Genomic DNA, 23,033 nt, shown 5'->3' on the forward strand with positions numbered 1-23,033 from the left:
GGGGCGGGTCGAATTGCGTAACTTCTTGTCCTGAACTTCCGAGAGCGTATTTACCGGAAGTAGAAGGGTGTTGCGTGTGGCATTCACGGCTGAGCACTTTACAATTTGTGCCACTTTTCTCGTTTAAAACAACATAAATGGCTTACCCAGGATACGGTGGGGTGAGTACATTAAACACGTTCACGTTTGTCTTCATAATCGATTAACAGTCCGTGGTTATGGCTTTCGTTCGTCCCAAAGTGTTTCCCAGTGTTTCAGCACAAAAATGTGAAACTGTTCGTCGTATTTTGCGTGTGTCACACTTAAAACCCAAATAACTTTTGTGTCAGATTGAAATAACCCTTGGTAAATTACTTCCGGGTCGGGAAATCGCACCACAACCACCCAACCGCCCGTTTAACTAAAGTGGTCAGTTCCGTTTTGAATGTCATTTATATGAGAACCAAGTACAATAATCTAATACGTAACAAATTTTAGATCTGATAAAACAGCGGTTGAGTATCTTGAGACGCGTTACACATTTTTTTTCGTTTTCCCATCGCGCACCGCCAAGGAGAGCCCAAGATAGCTCAGACTTGACGCGGAACCGCCCAAGCATACTCGTATATATATTTCCGCTGGTTGCTAAGAGATCGAACCGGAGGTAGCCTTGTACCTTTCCCTCTTGTTCGGACGTACAGTGGGCAGAAGGTCAGCATTATGAATTTGATTATTGTTACAACAGAAAGGCCAGGCTTTGTTTATAATGAAAAATAGGACGAATGGACGAGAAGCTACAAGGGGTCGTGAACACATTCTAGGGGAAACAAAAAGATCGTGCTGATACCCCTCAGAGAAGTAATTGAAAAAAATGGTCACGTGTCTTTTTATTTTCCATCAAACCATTATCTCAACTGCTTATGCTCATATGCATGCTAGGTTAATTGATCACTCTAAATCGTCCTTAGGTGTGATTGTGAGTTTGATGGTTGGTTGTCTCTGTGTGCCCTGCGATTGGCTGGCAATCGGTACAGGGTGTCCCCCACCTTCTGCCCGAAGACAGCTGAGCTCCAGCATGCCCTGCGACCCTTGTGAGGACAAGCGGATCAGAAAATGGATGGAATAATGGTGTTTATTTCATTAATAAAATCTTTTCCATGGTCATTTTACAATTGTATTAATAATCAACACAATAATATTTGATTTCCCATATGTCTATTTTTGTAATTAAAAAAATATTACATTATTTGATTAGATAAATGTTAAAAAACACCCCCACACACACATTTTAACAAAGCAATTTTAGGGGAAAATGCTCAAATTAATGCAACTTAAAATAATGCTAAGCAGAATATCCGGGGCGTGTGTGGAATGCTGCTTGTGTTTAAACACAATACCATAATAGGTTGCACTGTGCGCATGTCGTGTAAACCGAGGGTGTGTCTTTAACAAGTATGTCCTGCCAGTGAATGAGATTGTATAATACTAGGCTGTTTTACTATATCAATGTATGGTCATTTACATGTGTGTATGTTTACAAATGTCATCAAGATTCACTGCTACTTTGTGGCCTCTTCTGTCAGTCAACCTGCTCACGACTGCGAGTTGGCACTCTCTCAAGCACACACATAAACACTAAGAAGAAACTGCTGTTGAAACGAGGTTCAACAGTTTGGTTCACATGTGTCCCACCGGTTTCATAGGCAAGTGCAACTCTATTTCTCATTAAATGTGCCGCAGCAGTGTATAGTACCGTTCATTGTAGTCATTTAACATTAATGAGAGCCGGCACAACCATGCACGTTGGCTCACAGACCTATGTGGTGCTCTTTTTGTCCTATTTCATTGCTCGTTTGTCCACCAATGTTTCTGGGATTTTTTTTTTACCCCCACCAGGAACTTAAGGAGAATTGGCCACTGGCGCTAGATATTTGTTAGGGCACTGGCGCTAGATATTTGTTGCCTGAACTGACAGCCAGACCAGTGTAACGAGTCTTCCATCCATCCATTTTCTGATCCGCTTATCCTGACAGGGGTCATGGGGCGCGCTGGAGCAGGTACACCCTGAACTGGTTGCCAGCCAGTCGCAGCCTAACAAGTCTATCTCTCCAATGCTGGTACATCGAGGGAGCTGACGGCTCGCATGAAATCACTCTCCGGTTATACAAACACGTCAGTCTATGCACCTTTTATCAGATTCATTTCTTGAGGCTTTTATTTTGGTGAGTATTGATTAGATCAGTTGAAAAGCAACCAACGCAAAGTATGTTTTTAAGGCGGTTCTTGATATAAACATTTTGAGGAGCACTGGGCGAGACTGTTGTATAATTAGTCAAGTACCCAGATGACATGAATATACGGAAATGAACAAAGATCTCACACTGATAATGACAAATGGGCGATGTACTGTTTCACAGCTTGCTTGCACAGAGCACAAAGCTTTTGTGAATCTATGTTGAGCTTGAGCGTAAGTATTTCCTTTCTCAGTATGGCAGCCCAATGCCACCCCAAGGAATGCCTGGAGGACCAATGGGGAGACCACTGCCCAATCACATGGGTGGACCAATGCTTGGCCCAATGGGAGGCGCACCGCCCCAGATTGGTGGATATGCACCCTATGGAGGAGGCTATCCGGGCACATATGGCGCTCTGACCCCAGCTGCCAATGACCCAATGTGGAGTTACTTCACAGCCATTGCTGGCCAGGTATTAAATTCTTTCCCCTGGGGGGGGGGACTTCCCTCAACAGTGTCATTTAACCAGCTAACACATGTACAATTGTGTCTGATCACTTGTGTACAGGACGGGGAGGTGGATGCAATGGAGTTGCAGAGGTGTTTAACTCAGTCTGGCTTCACCGGAACCTACAGCCGTGAGTGGCCTTCCCTACATTTACCCTCAAAAGATGAAAAGTTGTCCTTGTTTGTACAAATGGTGTTTCATCATGTTGCAGCATTTAGCCTGGAGACGTGCAGAATCATGATTGCGATGCTCGATGTATCCTTTTGTGGAATCGCAGCGGTAATGGCATTGTACGCGTCCATCAGAAGCTATTGAACCTTCACCGCACCATCACCAGAGGGATTTCACAGGCAAGATGGGCTTCAGTGAGTTCAAGGAGCTGTTTGTGGCGCTCAACGGCTGGAAGCAGAACTTCACAATGTTTGACCGGGACAGGAGTGGTACTGTTGAGCACCATGAGCTGACCCAGGCCATCAGCTCTATGGGTGAGAGACCAATGATGCTTTGGAATCCGACCAAAAGCAACAATACTTCATAGGAATTTAACAAAAAACGGTTTGAATGGCAAAATAAGTTTACGCTTGCGAATGCAGCAAATCATTCCACTTTACAATACAATACAATACAATACAAGCTGATTTATGTAGCGCTTTCACAACAGCGGCAGCTGTAACAAAGCGCTTAACAAAACGGTTAACAAAGTTAAAATAATAAACACAACACATAACATAAAACATGGGCAGTCGTGCAGTCCTAACCACTTTTCCATCACACGCTTCTTTTAAGACATATCTAGATGTATCTCGAATTTTTTTTTGTAAATTTTTGTAAAATGGGAAGAGTAAACACATTGCAACAAACCCTCTTGAACTGAGTTGTGTCGAATCACATCGTAATCCCACTCAGTCAAACCAAATCCAGTTGTTTCACATGAAAATTGACCGTCTGTAATTTATTTCTATTCTTTTATTATTATGATTCAAACAGGGTACCGCATCAGTCCTCAGGCTCTAAACGCCATCATCAAGCGCTACAACAAAGGCGGTCGCATCTACTTTGACGACTACGTGGCCTGCTGCGTCAAGCTCCGCGCCCTCACAGGTACCCCCACTCGCAATATGAGAGGCAGCAAATTGAAGCTCGACACGTTTACATTCACACGTGTTCCTACTGCAGATCATTTTAAGAGGAGAGATACCATGCATCAAGGCTCTGTGCACTTCGGCTATGATGATGTAAGTCACCGTACCTCTGACATCTGACTGTGTGCTGCCTTCTAAATTACTGGGGTTCCTAATTGTTTGCCCTTTAAAGTGTCGTGTGAAACGTTAAAACACTTCACAGATAAAGCTCGACCTTTTGATCACCTGATGACTAGTGTGTTGGAGGGAAACATCTAAAACAAGGATTGTGGCCATCGCGGACCGGAGTTTGACGCCCAAATCTCAAATGGCATTAAAAGCAATAAATACGATGTCCAGCTTCATTTAACACCATTGCTAAGCTGTTGGTTAACAATTAGCACCGAGTTAGGTTGCCACTGCTCTCGAAGGGGTCTGTATAGGTATTCCCAGACATCTTTGAAAGCTTGACTGTATGTCACTTGGAGTGACTCCAAATCAACTCCTCTTTTGATGTGAGGTGTCTGTTATTCATCAACTCCTGAAGATAGCTTGTATAACATCAGTGGTGTTATTTTGCCTCTTAATTCGGAAAACCCCATCACAATTAATTGATAAAGGGATCTGTAACACCATTTAGCAACAATAAATATGAAGAAAAAACAAATGGGGCGGCCCGGTAGCCCAGTGGTTAGCACGTCGGCTTCACAGTGCAGAGGTACCGGGTTCGATTCCAGCTCCGGCCTCCCTGTGTGGAGTTTGCATGTTCTCCCCGGGCCTGCGTGGGTTTTCTCCGGGTGCTCCGGTTTCCTCCCACATTCCAAAAACATTGCGTGGCAGGCTGATTGAACACTCTAAATTGTCCCTGGGTGTGAGTGTGAGTGTGAGTGCGAATGGTTGTTCGTTTCTGTGTGCCCTGCGATTGGCTGGCAACCGATTCAGGGTGTCCCCCGCCTACTGCCCGAAGACAGCTGGGATAGGCTCCAGCAACCCCCGCGACCCTAGTGAGGATCAAGCGGCTCGGAAGATGAATGAATGAATGAATGAAAAAACAAATGCTGTATATATACACACAATGAAGCAAATGGGCAGGAGTCCACGAGTTCCTTCATGTTCCAATGAATTGCCTCTAAAGTTGAAAAGAAAAAAGTACAAGTACTGTTCCTGTCACAAACGTCCAACTTGAAACGCTATTGCAACCGAGTGGCAGAAAAAATACCTGTGACTCAATGTTTTGCACTCCCTTTAATTGTCTGGTATGTTTTAACTTAAAAAACAAACATTATAACTTAGAAAGAACTTACTGTATCATTGAGTGAAAATATACACCCATATATGTATTAGGTAAGCATTAACGGTGTGGAAATTAATCGATATTAATCGATACATCGATCGAGCGAGTGCATCGGCTCATTCACTGGGTACGACGCGATTGACGGGTGAAATAGAGATTCATCACGATGCATTGGTGGGTATCGGTAAAATCCGATTCAAGCACCCTTTTTATTCATGTTAAACGTCACCTATCTGCCCTTTCCTAGGCGCGCTGAATGCACCATCATTGTTTTGCGTTTTGTGTTGAATACGGACGGTAGCCGTGCGTCACATACAGTCCAGTCCACAACTAGCGAAACACTATGGAAGTTCGCGCAAGCAGCAGCGAGGAAACTACTGTATTTAATGCTTCCGCAACATTCAGATATTATGTTTGGAAACTACGGCTTCGAAAAGAAAGACGGAAAGATTGATAAAAGCTCTGTAATTTGCAAAGAATGTCGCACTACGAAGCCATACAACGGCAGCACCACAAATGTGCAGACCACTTAAAATGATGGCACCACATCACCGACAAGTTTCCCGCTCCCTCCCCCGCCTTCCCGTCCATTTCCTCGTTGGACACCGGAGAAACTCTTGGCAAACCAGGTCAGGATAAAAAAAAATCGCCTCTTATTGTGGGGGTCCCCTTGCAGCTCACTGTGACCGCGCAAGGAAAAACTATATATGGATGACTCTTTTGGACATTTCATTTTGACACTCAGTGAGAGTGGTTTGTGTACGCTACAATACACACATCAGCTTTGAGGCTGTGACTGCCGCATTGTTTCAATTGTATTTTTTTCTGTCCTATGGAGATGAATATTTCATATAAGACACTCAGTGAGTAGTCTGTGTTTGTGTTTACACTACAGCAACAGCTGTGAGTCTCAGGTGGCAAATTGTTTACATTTTCTTTGCACAAAACCCAATTGTGAAAGGGCTTAAATAAGTTGTTTTACACGTTCTACTGTTTATAAGGAATAAAGTGGTCTACTTTTTGCAATACCATACTGAATACCATCTTTTTAAAAACTTTTTTTCTTTGCGTATTTGCATCATGTTTAATTGCACAATTTCACAACAAATTGCACTGTATCGTATCGGATCGCATTGATTTGAACTAAATGTGTATCGCGTCGTATCACATCGTGAAGACGTTGAGACGTATCGCATCGTGTCGCCAGAAAATTCCATGTATCGTTTAAGTATCGCATCGCTGGTAGTGCATCGAGATGTGTATCGAATCGTCCTCAGTGCTGAGATTCACATCCCTAGTAAATATACGTTTATGTCAATTAACAAAAGTCTGAACAACGTGAAAGGTTGTATTGTACAATTAGAACTGATATAAAATGTCCTGAATTTGCGATTAGTTGAGTTAACTTTAAAAATCATGTCATTTAATTCTGATTAAAAATTCTAATCACAGCCATCCATAGGTATGTATGTATGTGCATGTGCGTGTGAATATGTGGGAGGACATTTACTTTGCTTTAAGTTGCACTAAAAAGTAATACATTAGAAGCAGAATGGTCGAGCTCTGTGCAGATCAGGTTGTCACACGCGTGTCTGCATCATGCTGTTCAGTCAGTGATGTTAGAAACACAACACAATTAAAGTACCTCTCTTTTACATTCTACTTTATAATTTGGAAATGCCATAAAATAAGGTTTTTGCATTCGACAATACTGGATGGATAAGAAAAACAGCACTCCTATAACAAATATCTAAAGTATATCATTTTGGCATACTCTGTCACCCATTTTATTTTTAAGCAGCTTGTTTTGACCAGTTTCCTTTTGTCAATGGGTACTCTGACAATTGTCATTGCTCTTATATTATTCTTTTTGTTGTTGCGTTGGAACTGGTTTCAGAGTTTACAAAAACCTGTGTGTTCTCTTTGGGCAGTTCATCCTGTGCACAATGGCCATTTAAGTGGTGCTGGTGGGCGGAGCTCTGAGTCCCAAATCTCTTCGAGAGCCAATCAGGGATTGTCCAAAGACCAAATCACTGTACAACAATATCATTCGGGGCCAGTCGGGTCTCTGGGGGGGTTACAGACAAGTGACTTTGTTGCCTGTAAAGCTTGCTATAACATTTGGAATGTATTTGCTGATTGATGCACACATACTCGTATCATTTAAATGTATCAAGCCAAAGAATAGTAATAGTTTGAATAAGAGATTCTGTGACACCTATGCCATTTAATACCTGCATATATGAATGGGTTATATGCAATGTGTATTTTTTTTCTAGTCTCCAAAAGAGAGAGCGCACATAACTGAAGTCAGAGAGATATTTTCTTACTCAGACTGTTTTTTCAATTTTGTGTGCTTTGTGTTTATTGTCTTTGTACAATGGTGTATTTTTCCAAGCGCATTTACACGTGTGTTCAATTTCATTAAAGGACATAAGAACATAGCTGTGAAAAGTGTTGCCTTGTATCACATTCAAGCAAAAACGAAAAACAGCACTAGATTAAAAACATGCCATTTAAATTATCCAGAACAGCATTTTTTAGAACGTGCAAACAGTTGCAAATTCTAGATGACTGATGAGTGCTGGCAAATCTTGTGGTGTTCAAATTTGTACCAAAAAAGGAATCCATGAATGGCGCCGAAAGCAGAAATGCCCTTGTTATCTCAAACACTTGTCACCATCCACTGAGCTTGGAATCAGCAGGTTGTAACCAGAACAGAAACTGGAAGAGTTACAGAAAGACTAATTCCTTTGGTTTTGATGACATTCAGGTTTTCGATCAAACGATGACTATCAGACAAAAGTTCAGAATGTGTTAAGCAACTCAGGACAAAGCAGCTTTTATTGGAAGTGACTAAAAGATGGCACCTTAGTTGGCAGCCGTGTGCAAGAGCTCTTTTTTTTTGTTTTTGTCTTTTGTCATATGACTTATGTCATATATCTTGGTCTCATTGGTTCATAAAACTATGTACTTCTTTGCAAAATCCAACCTGGTCTTCCGATTCTTTCTGCTGGTTAGTGGTTTGCATTTTCTGGTATGGTCTGTAAAAGGTCTGTCGATGTTACTCATCCTGTTCACAGCAAAATGAATTATGGAGTAAAAAAATTTAAAAACCCACACGTTGTCTCGCAATTTATCCAAAATATTCATCCAAACTGATCATAAGAAGCTTCATCACATAAGATATTGAACCAAAACACACACACACACACACACACACACACACACACACACACACACACACACTGAAGAAAGCAACCGTCTGGCAGAGTCAAAAGGTCGCAGGCTTGATGGAGTTTTGAGATTGCAAGTAAAAGTGTTGTGCCACCAAATATTTAATGTTACGCCCTTTAAGTTAATTTAGTAATATCTGTTACTTTTGCTCACTTGGAAAATGGGTGGCTTGAAACAAAAGCTGCTCTGTCCTAAGTCGTTCAACACAACTAGATGTAGCGCAACTACCATGACATTTTGGAATTCTGAACTTTTGTGTGATATTCTGATGGGAAACCCAAATCGACAAAAACAAAGGAATTGACCTTGCTGTTCCAAGTCTTTTGGTGTGGACTGTACTGACAAGAAACGCCTCCCTTGAGTTTCAACTTTGTGTCTACTTGAAGCTACGGTGCAAAACACATCAACCTCACAAAGTGAACTGTGGATTTGACCGGCAAGGAGTTTCCCATCATGTCCACTGTGATTTGTGACAAACAGCAAAGTAAATTGGACTTTGCTAGTTACAGATATAACTTCTGTGGAAATTGATAACATGCGTCACAATCCCAAAATACCCCCCCTCCAAAAAAAAAAAAAAAAAAAACATGTACCGGTACATATCATGTCACTGACAGTGTTGTACTTGAAATACATTGAAGCAGGTACCTTCAAATACGTTCAATATCTAGTGCAGTGATTCTCAACCAGTGTGCCATGAGAGATGATCGGGTGTGCCGCGTTATCCAGTGTAAGTATTCCGCATGAAAATGTATTTTCTATTAAAAAAAAGTTTCATTTATCTCAGCAACCCCCGATAATAACAGAGAGAACAGAATGCCCCTTCTCTAGATGGCAGAAGGTACACAATTAACATGTGTATCCACTTTTTGTGAATCGTTTTTCTAAGTGGTTGTGCTGTGACATATTTTCCGCTGGGAAATATGTGCCTTGGCTCGATAAAGTTTGGGAAACACTGACCTATAGTGTATGAAGGACTTCCAAGTTACAAAAAAAGGATATTCTGTCAAGGAATTGAAGTGGTCATTTTTGTCCCTTTGCATATTCAAATTATTTGACCCTGAGTCAAAACTTAAAAGAAAGTCCTCGCAGGGCAACTTTCAAAGAAGCCGCGGCCGTGGAGTCCCGCTGGTACTGAGCTGCTGGTGACATTGGGCAGCGCAGGGCTGCAATGCTGGCACTGGCGTCATTCAACAGAGGACACGTTTTCCCACCGCTTCCGTCCAGCTATGCTCACACCTGGATGCGTCTTTGTGCGGCGCAGGATGTGGGGAGCTTGCTTCCAGTCAGACCTCTTCTGGGCTCTGAAAAACTGCAAGAACCAAAGTCAGAGTAAGTACAAGAGGTGAATTGTGCTGTGGTTCTCAAATTAGCGATGACTCGACCACGAATGTTCAATTACATTAGGTTCAGTTTCTTTCTATTCAACGGCTCACGAAAACAATGGTTGACAAAATATGTCCTTCCTGCGGCATTTAGGAGTAGATATGGTGGTTCCAAAAAGTTTACACACCCCTGTTCGAATGTCAAGATTTTGCTCAAAATGATCCCAGGGGTTCATCATTTCAAAACGTTGCATTCTATAACCTGTCCTATTCATTTGAATGAAAACAAGATAGTTTCCAGAGGGAACGTAAAACTAAAATTAGATCACTTGTTTGCATAAGTGTGCACACCCTCTTATTACCTTGAAAAATGTCAAGAAAAGTCTACTAGAAGATGTGAACTTTATTTCGGGTTAATCAGTGGCACTTGTGCAGCTATCTCAGTTTTTAATCTTCCCATTTCAAAATTGCATTTTATTTTTCAAGTGAGTTGTATGTAGAACGTATATACACTGCCCTCCATAATTATTGGCACCACTGGTTGAGATGTGTTCTTTAACTAAAAAATACTTCTTTTTTTTTCAAAATAATGTAGTGCCGTTTTTTTTTTTTTTTGTTGGGGGGGTTGAAGCGAGGAAAATTTAGCATTTAATTCAAAAGGAAGTGGGGAAAAAAGTTCTCTCTATAATACAATATGAGAATGCGTGTCTTGTCTACCAGTGGTGGATGTGGAGTAGGATTGAGTCTGGGCATTGTCTGGATGTTTGACTCTGGCGACACCCTGATGCTCAGTCTCTGGTGCGCCGGACTGGACGGTGCTGTAGGCAGGCGGGACGGCAGAAGTTTGCCTTTGGAGGAGCTCGAGGACGGCTTGTATGTCGGCTGTCACCTGGGACTCCAGCCTGTAGTCCAAAGGTCATAGAGGACCACGTTGTATTACACCGGGCATCGTAAACCTTCGTTTCCTTCTCACACCTGTTGAGGTGCTGTTGCAAACTGTCCAGCCGCTGCTCCACTTCGACATAGGTCAGGTCAGTATCGGTGTCATCCTCCCTAAGTGGTGTCGCCTGACCCCAAGGTGACTCCTTGCCCTCGACAAGGTGGCCCGCATGTGTCCAATGGTCTTCCAGAAGCTCTGTTGGGAACAGTCATTGTCACCATAGTAACAGTCAACTTGATGTTGACCTTGTTGCAGCGGAATCTCTTTCGGATAAGATGTGCTGTCATGGAATGTTTGTGTACCCCATATAGCAGGAAATATGCATGAACAGATCCACAAACAATCAACAGGTAAGGTAAAAAATAAAATAAAAATGAGAAACCCTCAAAACGTTTTGGCATTGTACAAGCATATAGGCTCTGTTTGCACTGATTGCTATGATGATGATTTGAAAATATCTTTTTACGGTCAGTGCCTCAAACATTTATTACTTTCTTCATTTTGATATATTTTTAAAGTGACTTAAGGTTTTTACACCAGGTACCACCTATAGTGAAATATTTAGTTCTCCAAGTTTTTTTTTGTTTTGTTTTAGGTTTTATTCCTCAGGTTTTACCATTACGATGCATCAGGTGGCGTCCTCTCTCACCTTTTGCATGCAAGTGTGCGCCGTGCCCCGAAGCGGCGAGCCCACCGGCAGAGCAGCGCTGCTCCGAGGACACATCGCAGGCCAGTGCACTGGAACACCACGGCTTCTCTTTCTCTTCCTCCTCCTTCTTCTCTACCTCCTTGCGCTTATCTGCTTTCTCAGCTGCGGAACAGGAGGCGGAGGTGCAGGTGATTTGTTCCGGTGCGTAGTGGCAGAATGGTGGCACACGTTCCTTTTGTGGGGGGTCTCGAATAAATCATAGGTATCGGGAATTTGTCAAATCATCAAAACTACAATTTAAGGAGATTTAAGACAAGAGGTTCACGCCAGTTGATGAAACGAGATCCGGCGAATGGAGGTTTTCGATTAGATCACTTTGTTTATTTGAAATGGATGTACTGGTTTGAGCCACTGAACAAACTGACAGTGATTAAAACTAAAACAACAAAAGAAAACGAATCAGTCTGAACATACCAGCGGAAGACGTCCTCATGTGTGACATTTTCCTCCTTCCAGTCAGTCGAGGGTCCACGCAGGAATTGTCGTCTTGCGGGTAGGATGCCTGTCAAAAGGGGATATAATTGACGTTGATAAAGAGCTGAGAGAGGTGCGGCAAGTGTTACAATGTTGGTCTCTGTTGCTTTGGAAAGACAAAATGACAATGAGAGAATTGAACAAATGTCTTGCTTTTCATGTCATACTCTTAAAACACATTGGTTGACGTGATGTGATTGCCCCAAGATTCAATTACAATCATAGGGTTGGGGTTTCAGATTAGGGTTAGAGTTTCAAACCCGAGTTAAGAGTTTTAAACCTGGGTTAGTGTTGCGGGTTTCAAACTACGGTTTCAAACTAAAGTTATGGTTTCAAACTAGGGTTAGGGTTTTGAATTAGCCTCAGGGTTGCAAATAAGGTTTAGGATTTCAAATTAGCGTTTCAGACTCGGGTTCGATTTTCAAATTAGGGTTTCAAACTAGCATTACGGTTTTAAACTACCGTAGCATTATTATTTCAAATTCCGGTTTCAAATTAGGGTTTCAAAATCGGGTTGGGCTTTTGAAAGAGGGTTAAAATGTCAAACTGCAGTATGGTTTCAAACTAGGGTTGGGATATAAAACTAGGGATAGGGTTTCAAACTAGGGTCTGACTTTTGAAATAGGGTTAGGATTTCAAACTACGCTTATGGTTTCAGACTAAGGCTATGGTTTGAAACTGGGGTTAGGGCTTCAAACGAGAGTTACGGTTTCAAACTAGTGTTACGGACAAGGGTTAGGGTTTGAAAGTAGGGTTTCAAACAGCTGTTTGGGCTTCAATCTGGGGTTATGGTTTCAAACTAAGATTTCAAATCAGGGTTTCAAACTAGGGTTAGAATTAGAAATTACGGTTCCATATTAGGGTTTTAAACTAGGCTTGACGCATCTCGCACTTTCTTTATGAAGAGAACCCATACCTTGGCATTCTCATCACAGAGGTCAAAGGTCAGCTCCAGGTTTGTCATGAAATGGTCAGCAAATTCTGGATACATGTCCAGCACCTCCAAAAGCTCCCCCCGCTGGATGGTGTGTAGCTCGCAATAGCTTAGCACCCGAACATTGGCGCAGGATTTTCCTGGCTTGGCGTACGGGTGGATCATTTCGCCAAAGATATCGCTCTTGCCTGCGGGCGACACGCGCATCTGATCAGGAAGTTGGTCACATGTCAATCACATGAGCATCTTTCTGATCACGACAAGAGGATTTCAATCTCAGACTTCCACATTTGTGTGAAATTGGGTCGGTCTTGAGAAACAAGCCAAAACAGCACCGAGCCGGCTCCCCAAATAATCTTTTTGTTGTCAAAAATGTCAAAGCATTCTAAGTTCACACTTGAGGAAGATGACGTTAGATTTCTTGATAGCAAAGACATCCTGGAATAATTGGATTGATGAGAAACATGAGAAATACCGAGCATCGACGCTTTGGAGCTGAATTGAAAATTGGAAAAAATTCAAATAAATTACACGAATCAACCATTTTCTTTTGTTGACTCGCGCATAGCTTAAAAATACTTCAGACAACTACATAAAAATGGATGATGGCAAATCTGTTAACTTCAGCACTGTAAGCACTTTCATTGCCATTTTCAGCAAATTTCACCTTTAAGATAACAGTCTCAAAAGGCTTCATGTAAAAAAGTTTAACATCCATCATGTGACTGTCCTGTTGTCTCGTAATGTTAGAATGAACCGACTTATGAACGATTTGAGTTATTTTCTGATTGAATATGTGTACAGTTAGAGGTTGTTTTTATTGTGTCCTCCAAATTTGTGGAATTAATGCCTGTCAAGTAAAGTCCAACATGGGAAGTGTCCATTAAAAAAAAAAAAAAACAATGAAAAAAGCCTCAGTGTTGGAACACAACAATGTCCCTGGTATTTTTGGTGTTGCTTTTCAAGCGGGAAAAAATATCATCTTTTAATAGGCTCATACTTAGGCTTTTCATTCTAGACTGCATTGGCACTGTGGGCGGAGCCTAAACCAGAAAAGAATGAGCTGCATTATCTCAAGAGAACGTGATGTAACAGCACTTGCTTTCAGCAAAGAGCCCATTGCGCCACTCTTAGACTTTGTTCATCTATCCATGCCACTGACATACAGTGACAGGCAGAAGAATGAAATGCTCTTCCACTAGATAACAGAAGGTATCACTCATACAACAGCAGGTCGAGGACGGCTTGTTCCACTAACTGGAAGACAGATGTGGAAAAAACAAAGCAGAGTGTTTGAGAATCACTACTGTAGAGGTAATGTACATACAGTACATACAATGTGGTCCAAATTCTCTTTGGTTTTAAAAGTTCAAGTTTGATGGTTTCAGACTCACCCAAGATGGCTACGACGACATCCTCTTTGAGGATCTCAATGGAGCCACGCGTGATAAAATAGAGCATGCTGAGCACGTCTCCGCCATGGACCAATGTGTCCCCAGGGGGTGCGTGTGTGGTCTTGAACCTCATGGCCAGTGCTCGCAGGCAACCTTTTGTGGCGCCGCGGAAGGCCTTACAGCCATGTAGGAGGTTCTTGTTGAGGTGAAGGCAGATGTCTGCCTGGAGGCATTCTGGGAAACCCTTCAGGACCTAAGAGCAGAAATGTTTGTGATGAGAGTGAGTGCAGGATTGAGATCCTCTTGTAAACGTTGCAGAAACAGTTCAAGACATAACTATGATGACTGAGAAACTGGAAACTGTATTTGATTGCATTTACAAACACAATGGCCAAATTACTCTAAACAACTGGAAATAAAAGTATATTTCTGTGTGAGCTTTGTGAGGATTACCTTTTGAAGGGATTGCTTTTTATTCTAACGCTGAGTCGAGTGGACTCATTTAAAGAATGAATTTACAGTATTATTGCTCCTGCCATGACTGTATTATATTATATTCTTTACATACTGGCTGAAGCATCAAACAGAAATACTTGGGGATTTTATAGCTCATAGCATAATGCTAATATACCGTATTGGCCCGAATATAAGACAGTGTTTTTTTTTTTTTTTTGCATTGAAATAAGACGTGTGCCATAGTGAGGGTCGTTTTATATTCGGGGTCTAGACGTTATACCCATTCACGACGCTAGATGGCGCCAGATATCAATGAAGCGAATGCTGAACTTGACTCCCCAGGGCAAAGTGAACCCCTGCCACGAAGAATAAAAATGAAAATAGCGGTAGCACGAAGAAGAAAAATGAAAAATAGCGGTAAGAAGGAAAAGAGAAGAAAATAATAGAAGAGATAACAGAAAATGGAGAAACGTAGTGACAATCTGGAGAAAAGTGGGTCAAAGATCAGCCAGGTTAACCAGCAGCTGAGGAGAAGTTATGATGTAATTTACAATTTAAAAACCAGAAGCCATTCATTTACGAATGTGATTGCACTTTAGATTTGATTGAGGCAAAAATAACACGATTTTTCTCTCAAATATACAGTATATTGTTAGAATAATTTGTTTCAGATGTACTGTAATTATTTTCTGTATAAAATAAATTTAGTGTTCAAAAAGTCTTTTTTCAAACTTGAGTCTTGAAAAGAGGGGGTTGTCTTATAATCAGGACCGTCTTATATTCGGGCCAATTCGGTAATATTTCTACACAGATGCTAAACTCTAAAACCTTGAGCTAGAACTGGACACAGCTACAGAAAAAATTTCAAAAATATCATGTAACTTACCCCCTCAAATATTGGCAAAAAGCTGAAATAATTCATATTATAATTAAGCATCCTCAAACCAGAGCGATACTAATATACTGCTTTAACAGTAAAGCTGGCAAGGCAGTGGAATATTATATGAACAGTAACGGCATTAAATAGTAAATGGGCTTTCACTTGTACGGCACTTTTCTACCTTTGAGGTACCGGTACTCAAAGCGCTTGGCCAACGTCTCCTTGTTTTACCAACTGATGACACGGCATCAGGAGCAACTGGGGCTTCAACATTTTGCTCAAGGACACTTGGACATTGTCACAAGGGTTGAGGATGGAAGCTGCAACCTTTGGGTTGGGAGATGACCACTCCACCACCTGAGCCATGCTGCCCCAACTAACAATGAACACATCATACACAGTACCTCCTGCTCTTACCGGGGTGGTCCATTCCATTTGGCATGAGGCAGACATGAAAAAGACAAACTTTAATAAGTACTATCATCAGTATTGCGATGGGCAGCACTTAGTGAGAGAAACAAAAATGCAGTTAGAGGCAAACTGTAAGGAGTTAGTATGGTCGCGCATCAGTTAGCCACATTAGCCTGCTAGCATCGGCCAAAAGCCGTTCGCGGCACTTATGAGCACATCAGGGCATGTCGTTGGCTATTTGCATACCGTAGAGTCACCTAACATTGTAAGGATCGTTGCAAAGTTGTTGTGGGAGAGTGTGGAATTTATGAGCGTTTCATCACATGTGAATAATTACTGTTTATGGACACTAGATGGTGTAAATTGACTAGCAAACTCAAAAATATTCATCCCAGGATGTCACCTCCAGCTCATATGTGCCCCTGAACTAGTCGCAGAAAATGAATGAATGAATACAGTATTGTTTCAGGTATCATTCCGACAGACTGGAGGGCATCAGTATTTGACAACTTCAGATTTGCAGTTCTTGAAAGCATACCTTACCCAAAAATCACCAATTGACATTGAAATAGCATTGTAAAATTGGAACTTGGCATCAATAAAAGCTTGTTTCCCCGCATGCTTTGCAGAGTGAGAAAGCTTTACCCATATAGCCGTTCAAAGGCATATATGGAGAAGATTATGATGTTCAACAACTTGAAACATAAATTGTACTACGTTGAAGCATTGTGACAGCCCATAGCTTTCTCAAACTCGTGCTGAAATGTAGCCGAGGACAGAAAAACATAGCCCCAAGCAGTAATTTATCAGCTGCAATGTCAATTGGCGAGCCATGATCGTCTGTCTAAATGATACCTTAAACCAAATTTTAAAAAAGGAAGCGTAAAGTGATTTTTGGGAAACCTTTTGTTTTTTTTTTTTTTACATGTTTGAAGAGTCTCCCTTTAGGTTGCATATTTGACTAAGGCTTTAAAAATGTGCTGCTCTCATACCATATTCATGTCGATGCCATTGGTGTAGGTCCAGGCGTGCTGAAAATACTCCTCGAGCCGCTGCCTAAGTGGGTTTGGGATCTGGTGAAAGCGGATAAATTCTTTGACGCGAAGCATCTGAAGGTGGTAACGGGCCGTACTGGAATACAACCTCTGGATGATGGCGGATACATTTCCAAAGATGCTGGCATACATTAGCGCTGAAAATCAAAAACAATGTCAAATGAAATGACGCTTTTTAAACAAATGATACTTGCTGTAGTTCAGAGGTGGGAAATTTACAAAATGTCATCGGTCCATCATTTGTCATTCATCAGCAGCCTGGGCACCCAACCGTTAGCATCAGCCCATCCCTTTTTTTTTTTTTCCAAGCTGAACCAAACTAATCAGCAGCCCATCACGTAATTTTGACCACAATTCCATCATTGCTTCCGTCAGTTACAAAAATAAAAAAAAACATCATAGTCAGAGGAAAATTTCGATTTCATCAAAATGGTGAATGGAATGCACGATGTATCAGTGTATTTACATCATATTATATCTGCCTGAAGAGCTTTACACTTGCATCTATTTCACATACGCTATTTTCCAATCTATTGAACTTTTAAGTACAGAGGGAGCACACTGGTGGCTGCCTGCCTCTGTTTTATCTCTTAAAACGCCCAAAAGGTTTGACTTTACAGTTTGGCTTAGCTTAATCAGAATTCCGTGTCACATTGTTCCCAAAGTTACAATCCTGGTAGATTAATGTGCCTCGTAAATATTGAAGGAAACCGAAACCAAGTTGCCGTGACTAAAATTGCTTTTTCTTCTCCTTCTCCTTTTGTCTTGTCATGTACTTAATGTATGATTGTAATGCATGCTCTATTATCTCTTTGGTGCATTCCGCCACGTGCGATACAGGAAGCATAAGGCATTTCCATGTATCGTAAGACCGTTGACATCGTAAGACCGAGACAAAGCATCAACCGGACCTTGCTATTGCAAGGGTTCAAACAGGAAGTGGCAACTGATCTTAGATTGTCTGAGTGTCATCAGCAGAAATGTATAGCAGAAAACATTTTTTAATACAAATATTACCCAAAAATGGTGAATTAAGACACCCTGTTCTGCAATAACACATCACACATAATGTTTATGATAGTGGAAGCTAATGAGAGAATTCCTAAGAAGGCACTCACATCCAATGAGCATGACACAAATGGAAAAGATCTTCTCTGAGTTGGTGTTGGGGGAGACGTTGCCAAAGCCCACGCTGGTCAGACTGCTGAAGGTGAAGTACAGCGCAGTGACATACTTGTCTTTGATGGATGGCCCTGAATCTGGGTCACTGTAGTTATACTTTTTCCCTAGGATGAAAAAAAACATTGTATGATAAAGTGTCAAAGGTTTCATGAAATATAACGAACAAGAGAGTCACCTATGGACAAGCCCAGGTTGTCTAGCCAGCCAATTTTGTGCTCCAAATAAGGCTTCTCCACATTGCCGATGGCATACCAGATGCAGGCCAGCCAATGAGCGATCAAGGCAAAGATACACATCAGCAGTATTAGCACAGCGGCGCCGTACTCGGAGTAGCGGTCCAGCTTGCGGGCGACGCGTACCAGACGCAGTAGGCGAGCCGTCTTCAGCAGACCAATTAGGGTGGTGGTCTGCAAAGCACAAAGGACAGCGTCAACGACCCAAAACAATTTCCAATTACAAGAAAAATAATTCATGAGCTTACTTGGTTGTGTTTTTTCTGTATCTTCAGCAATTTACTGGAAAATCCTGCTCTTTCTATAATGTTCTAAGGTGTCGCTCTATGTGACAACTGACTCGTTTTCACCATTTTTCGTCGGGCCGTTTTTTATGTGGGGTCTGTTTTGCACTCCTCTTAGAAAAGTGAGCTCTGGCTTTCCACATCCAGTTCTCGAGATGATGTACAGTTGAATTTCCTCTGTCTCCTCGTTTTAAATTTGATGATTTTCATGCAGTATTTTGATGTTTGTCGCACACTCATCTTTGAACACCCAAAAAGTGTTGCTAATTTGCTGGAATATCGATATTGAACTATCCCAACCAATTTTGAGGGTGTTTGGAGACATGCTGACAAAGTTACTTTGAACATCCAATTTGTACTTTGCCAAAGATGATACATGATACATTGGCAAATACATCGATTAATCTTGAATGGGGGTGAGACGCAGGAGAGCTGTCTACCAGGATAAGCTAACAGTCCATTGCCAGTGATGGTGCGGTGAATCTCCAGTACTCAAAGAAACAATAGGCAGACAGGAGTCGCACTGCAGAGTTGGCTTTTATGGCACAGGTAGTCGTTCCCGATGCTTTCCTCAACTCAAAATGCTTCTCTTTGCTCTTACTTGTCCAGAAACAGCTTTGCAGACACACTCAGGCCTTTTATTTTGAAATGTAACATCAGATCCAAATGACAGTACTGTGGTTAGATGTGGCCTAGTGTTTCCTCGACCTTGTATGGTTCCAAGATCATGAAAATTCTTTTTTTTAATGTTTGTTTGTTTTTTTAATCTGGTGTAATTTTAGTCACTGATGTTAACATTAACTTTCTTTCTATCCCAAATTCAGAACGCTTCTTGGGGCTTATTCTGAGACCATTTTCATTCTCCCTGGGTGAAGTCATCATTGCCTAAGCGCTAAGAAATGATTTTATAACATTATTTTAAATCCAAACCAATGACGTGCACGCATTAGTTGGGGAGCTTTCATTTTGAAGGTGGCCAACGCCTCTCGCTGGGTGGCAGATTACCGTCATGCAGAGTATTAACAATCGCTGTGGCTGCTGGCTAGACTACAACTTTAAAGGCGGAGGGTGTCCTAACCGCAATCAGAATTAGCATCTCACCTCATCAGATCCCGATCCAAAGAGGAGCAAGTCAAAGGGGATGGCGGCCACCATGTCGATGAGGAACCAGCCTTTAAAGTAATGGATGGCTATCTTGCCTGGGTGGCTAACCACCTCCTCGTTGCTGTTAACATAGGTGGTCCGGAAGTTTATGAGGATGTCTACAATGAACATGATGTCCACCATCAAGTCCACCACATTGAGGGGCGAACAGGAGTAGCCGCACTCCCGTCTCCTCTGCTCTTCGATATCGTTGAGGAGGAAGGCGGCGGAGTAAGGTGTGAAAATGGCCGTGTAGATGACCAAGAGCAGGATGAGCCAGTCCCACACTGCTTTGAAAGGGCTGTAGTGAAGGATGGTGCACTTGTCCATGCGCTGAGTTTGAAGTTTGTACTCGGGCAGCACATCGGCACCCAGTGACAGAACCTGGAGAGGGTGATGCTTGATTATGACCCCCTTTTTGACAATCAGCAAATTGGTTTGAAGCGCAGGATTCCATTTTTTTTTTCATCAGAGCACTAAGCGAGCGCGTCAGTCCGTTTTTCAAGACTGTACACCAGTGAAGCCAGAATTAGGAGGTCACTCATCAGAGTGTAGAAAATAAATATAACATATGAACATGTGGCGGCACTGAAGGCAAACTATTACAGCGAATCTTGAACTAAAGTCGGAATAAACTTACGTAATACTTACCTGTGTAACCTTGTCCGTGACATTGTGCGTGCGGTCTTTGACCTTGGGTGCAATCACGGTCTTGTCAGAAGATGGGAGCGAGGGGCACCTCTTCTCAACGTTCGTCTCAGAGAAGTTTAGCGTGATGAGGGGAATCCTGTTGATTGTGCTGTACTTGTTGAGGTTGGAGTCGGAGGTGGAGCAGAGCAGACTTGATCTGATCTGAATGAGAGGCCCTGAAGGAATGAATCAAAGCGGGTACATCAGAGGACAGGCCAGCGTTCATCGGTAATTAGAATGAAAGTGACGAATGAAGCGATTTCAATCACATCACGATGCAGACGATACATCTGTCACATTGGGCCAACCGTCAAGGTTGGACAGCTTTGACATTTTCCTTGGCTACAGTTTCAGCCCTCTTGTGGTGGATTGTTGAGCACGGGTACAGCTACGCATCGTGAAAAAATAAAACTGATGAGAGTGGCAGAAGCTGGTCAAGCAATGTAGGGGATCATGTACATATATAGTACGGTCACGGTGGTACTTTGACAACTCAATTTAATTTAGTTTTGAGTCACAAGGTGTTGCGTCATTTTTACTATTCTTTTTTAATTTGGGGTTGTAAGTTAAAGTACCACTGTAACGTCTCCACAATATTCAGTATGTCACCTCCACACTGACATGAGTGACCAAACGAGAACTCCGGCTGACACAGAACTGCCCCACATTGCCACTCATCACACTTCTGCTGCCGCCAAGGCCACACAATGTCAGCATTGACGATACAGGATAGAGGAGCAGACAGTTGACGATGAAATATTCAAGCACAGCTTCTATCCACTGTGAAGACAAATGCTTTGGAAGGAAAAACAGCTAAAGCCATACCACCAGCCATCCAAGTGCGGGGCTCTAAAAGTAAAGGGGGTGTGGGGGGGTCGTGGCCATCTCATTACCATTTCGCTTAAGTTACATATTTATGTTACACTCATCATAAACAACGTACTGACCTAGTGGGGTCCAACAAAGTACTATACATCCCAATTATTTTAAAGATTGCTTGCACAAGACTTATCCAAAGTCAAATAAAGGAAGTGTTTCTTTTTCCATCATCAACCACTCATACTGACAAGTGACCGCTATTTGACCAAATCTCATGTATTTACTTGAACACAAGCTCATCCAAAGATTTTTTTTCATTCAGTGCAACGCATGCAGGAAGCTTGCGTTAATTGTGAACTGTATGCGTGTAAAGCAAAAGATGTGTTAGAAATTCAATGAAATGAAGACGCAGGAAGCTTCCCTTTGTTACCTTTGATATTGCGGCCATTGTCTGTGATGGCAGCATTTAATATTGGAGAAGGTGGAGAGGGGACAAGGAGAGGACGAGAAGTGAGAAATGGTGAAGCTTCTTTTTTTCCATGTATGCAAATTGGATCTGACATCAACGCACCATCACTGCGCCCATGAGCAACATTCATTACTCTCTAGTCATCATAATTATGTTGGACCCTGATGTTATGGTAATGGTCTTTAACGGCCGCCAACAAAGCCAAGTTTAATAGAGTTCAGGAAAACAAAAAAAAATAACAAACAAACAAAAAAAAAAACCCCATAAAACTAAAACAGAAAAAAAGCATTACCAAGATGAAAACTTAAAAAAAAAAATTCAAATAACTGAAACTTCATCTTACATTCAGAAAACGAACTATTAATTATGAAAGTGTCCATTTCATTTTTGTAAAGTGCTATCATACCTGAGCTTTTGGGGTTCATTTTAAATGTACTAATTTCAGCATTGCTGTACATCCGTAGCTACACATTGACGGTCCATTCTTTAAGAGTTGTACTTTATTACTCAATGATGAACTTTTTTATTTATGTTATATATATTTTCCATATATTTGTTGCACTGGTACAGTCGTACATGTCGAGTCCTACCTTGGCTGGCATGCCGATCCCTGAAGGCCATCCTAGAGTTTGGTCTAAAACCTTCAACGTCATAGAGGGAAGAGGCTCTACGAATACTGCATACGCTCTCTCTGGATGCAGTTGGAGTGAGGCCTGGGATGGATGTAGCAGCAATAATTGTGGCCCCCTGTCTCTTGTTATGTATCTGGACAGAAGCCTCATCTGTGTATAATCTGTCCTCGCCCAAAAAAGGACTTTTGGGCGACGAGTGATCCAACGGGACAGAAACAGGTGTGGAACAAAAGCTTGGAACGATAAGGGTATTTGTGTCATTGGGCTTTGGATGATGCCAGCTCTCCCGGATATTTGCCACTTGCTCGTTGCACATTGTTAGTGAGTCATCACTGTGGCAAGGAGATTGCACCATCACGTTGTCGGGGTCTTCCTGAGGCCGGGACTGCTTGCTGATGCCCAGAAGCGGTAAAACTGGCAAACGGAAATGGAAGAATCTCCTTTTCCCTGAAGGAGAGGTAGAGCACAGTAAATGGTTATTGTAATGCAGTATTAGGCAGGGGGCGGGGGTGAGGGGGTGGGGGCTGTGCCGTGAGTAACTGATGCACCCATTAAATGTTTATAATGCACTCATTTTCCAAACCGCTTTATCCACACAAGGGTCGTGGGGGGTACTCGAGCCAAGCTATC

General features: G+C 42.0%; 2 protein-coding genes across 4 annotated transcripts in view; one reads left to right on the top strand and one right to left on the bottom strand.

Annotated features, from left to right (window-relative positions):
• gca (grancalcin) lies at positions 1-7,580 on the top strand. Its single transcript, XM_052058625.1, has 8 exons — positions 1-161; positions 2,467-2,685; positions 2,782-2,851; positions 2,933-2,976; positions 3,059-3,206; positions 3,709-3,822; positions 3,898-3,956; positions 7,068-7,580. The coding sequence occupies exons 1-8, from the start codon at positions 138-140 to the stop codon at positions 7,092-7,094; spliced, it is 705 nt and encodes a 234-aa protein (XP_051914585.1). The 5' UTR covers positions 1-137; the 3' UTR covers positions 7,095-7,580.
• LOC127596286 (potassium voltage-gated channel subfamily H member 7-like) overlaps positions 7,539-23,033 on the bottom strand; it is a 23,157-nt gene continuing 7,662 nt past the window's right edge. Inside the window, exons 4-17 of one of the 3 annotated variants that reach the window (XM_052058576.1) lie at positions 22,362-22,850; positions 21,733-21,753; positions 20,445-20,659; positions 19,752-20,177; positions 18,309-18,540; positions 18,070-18,237; positions 16,889-17,088; positions 14,150-14,393; positions 12,738-12,943; positions 11,762-11,849; positions 11,288-11,533; positions 10,674-10,833; positions 10,416-10,600; positions 7,539-9,677 (exon numbers count right to left, since the gene is read on the bottom strand). In XM_052058576.1, coding sequence (XP_051914536.1) covers positions 9,607-9,677; positions 10,416-10,600; positions 10,674-10,833; positions 11,288-11,533; positions 11,762-11,849; positions 12,738-12,943; positions 14,150-14,393; positions 16,889-17,088; positions 18,070-18,237; positions 18,309-18,540; positions 19,752-20,177; positions 20,445-20,659; positions 21,733-21,753; positions 22,362-22,850 — 2,951 coding nt within the window. In that variant the 3' untranslated portion in view covers positions 7,539-9,606. Of the gene's footprint in view, positions 9,678-10,415; positions 10,601-10,673; positions 10,834-11,287; positions 11,534-11,761; positions 11,850-12,737; positions 12,944-14,149; positions 14,403-16,888; positions 17,089-18,069; positions 18,238-18,308; positions 18,541-19,751; positions 20,178-20,444; positions 20,660-21,732; positions 21,754-22,361; positions 22,851-23,033 lie in introns of all 3 variants that reach the window. The other 2 variants (XM_052058575.1, XM_052058577.1) reach the window with 2 other exon arrangements.

Source organism: Hippocampus zosterae, chromosome 2, assembly GCF_025434085.1.
Source record: "Hippocampus zosterae strain Florida chromosome 2, ASM2543408v3, whole genome shotgun sequence".
In the NCBI taxonomy this organism is placed as follows: domain Eukaryota; kingdom Metazoa; phylum Chordata; class Actinopteri; order Syngnathiformes; family Syngnathidae; genus Hippocampus; species Hippocampus zosterae.

Excerpts from the sequence above, each read along its gene's own strand:
- gca (XM_052058625.1), top strand. The coding sequence starts at position 138 with ATGGCTTACCCAGGATACGGTGGG. Across the intron at positions 3,823-3,897 it reads CAAGCTCCGCGCCCTCACAG|ATCATTTTAAGAGGAGAGAT; the intron begins GTACCCCCACTC and ends TTCCTACTGCAG. Across the intron at positions 3,957-7,067 it reads TGCACTTCGGCTATGATGAT|TTCATCCTGTGCACAATGGC; the intron begins GTAAGTCACCGT and ends CTCTTTGGGCAG.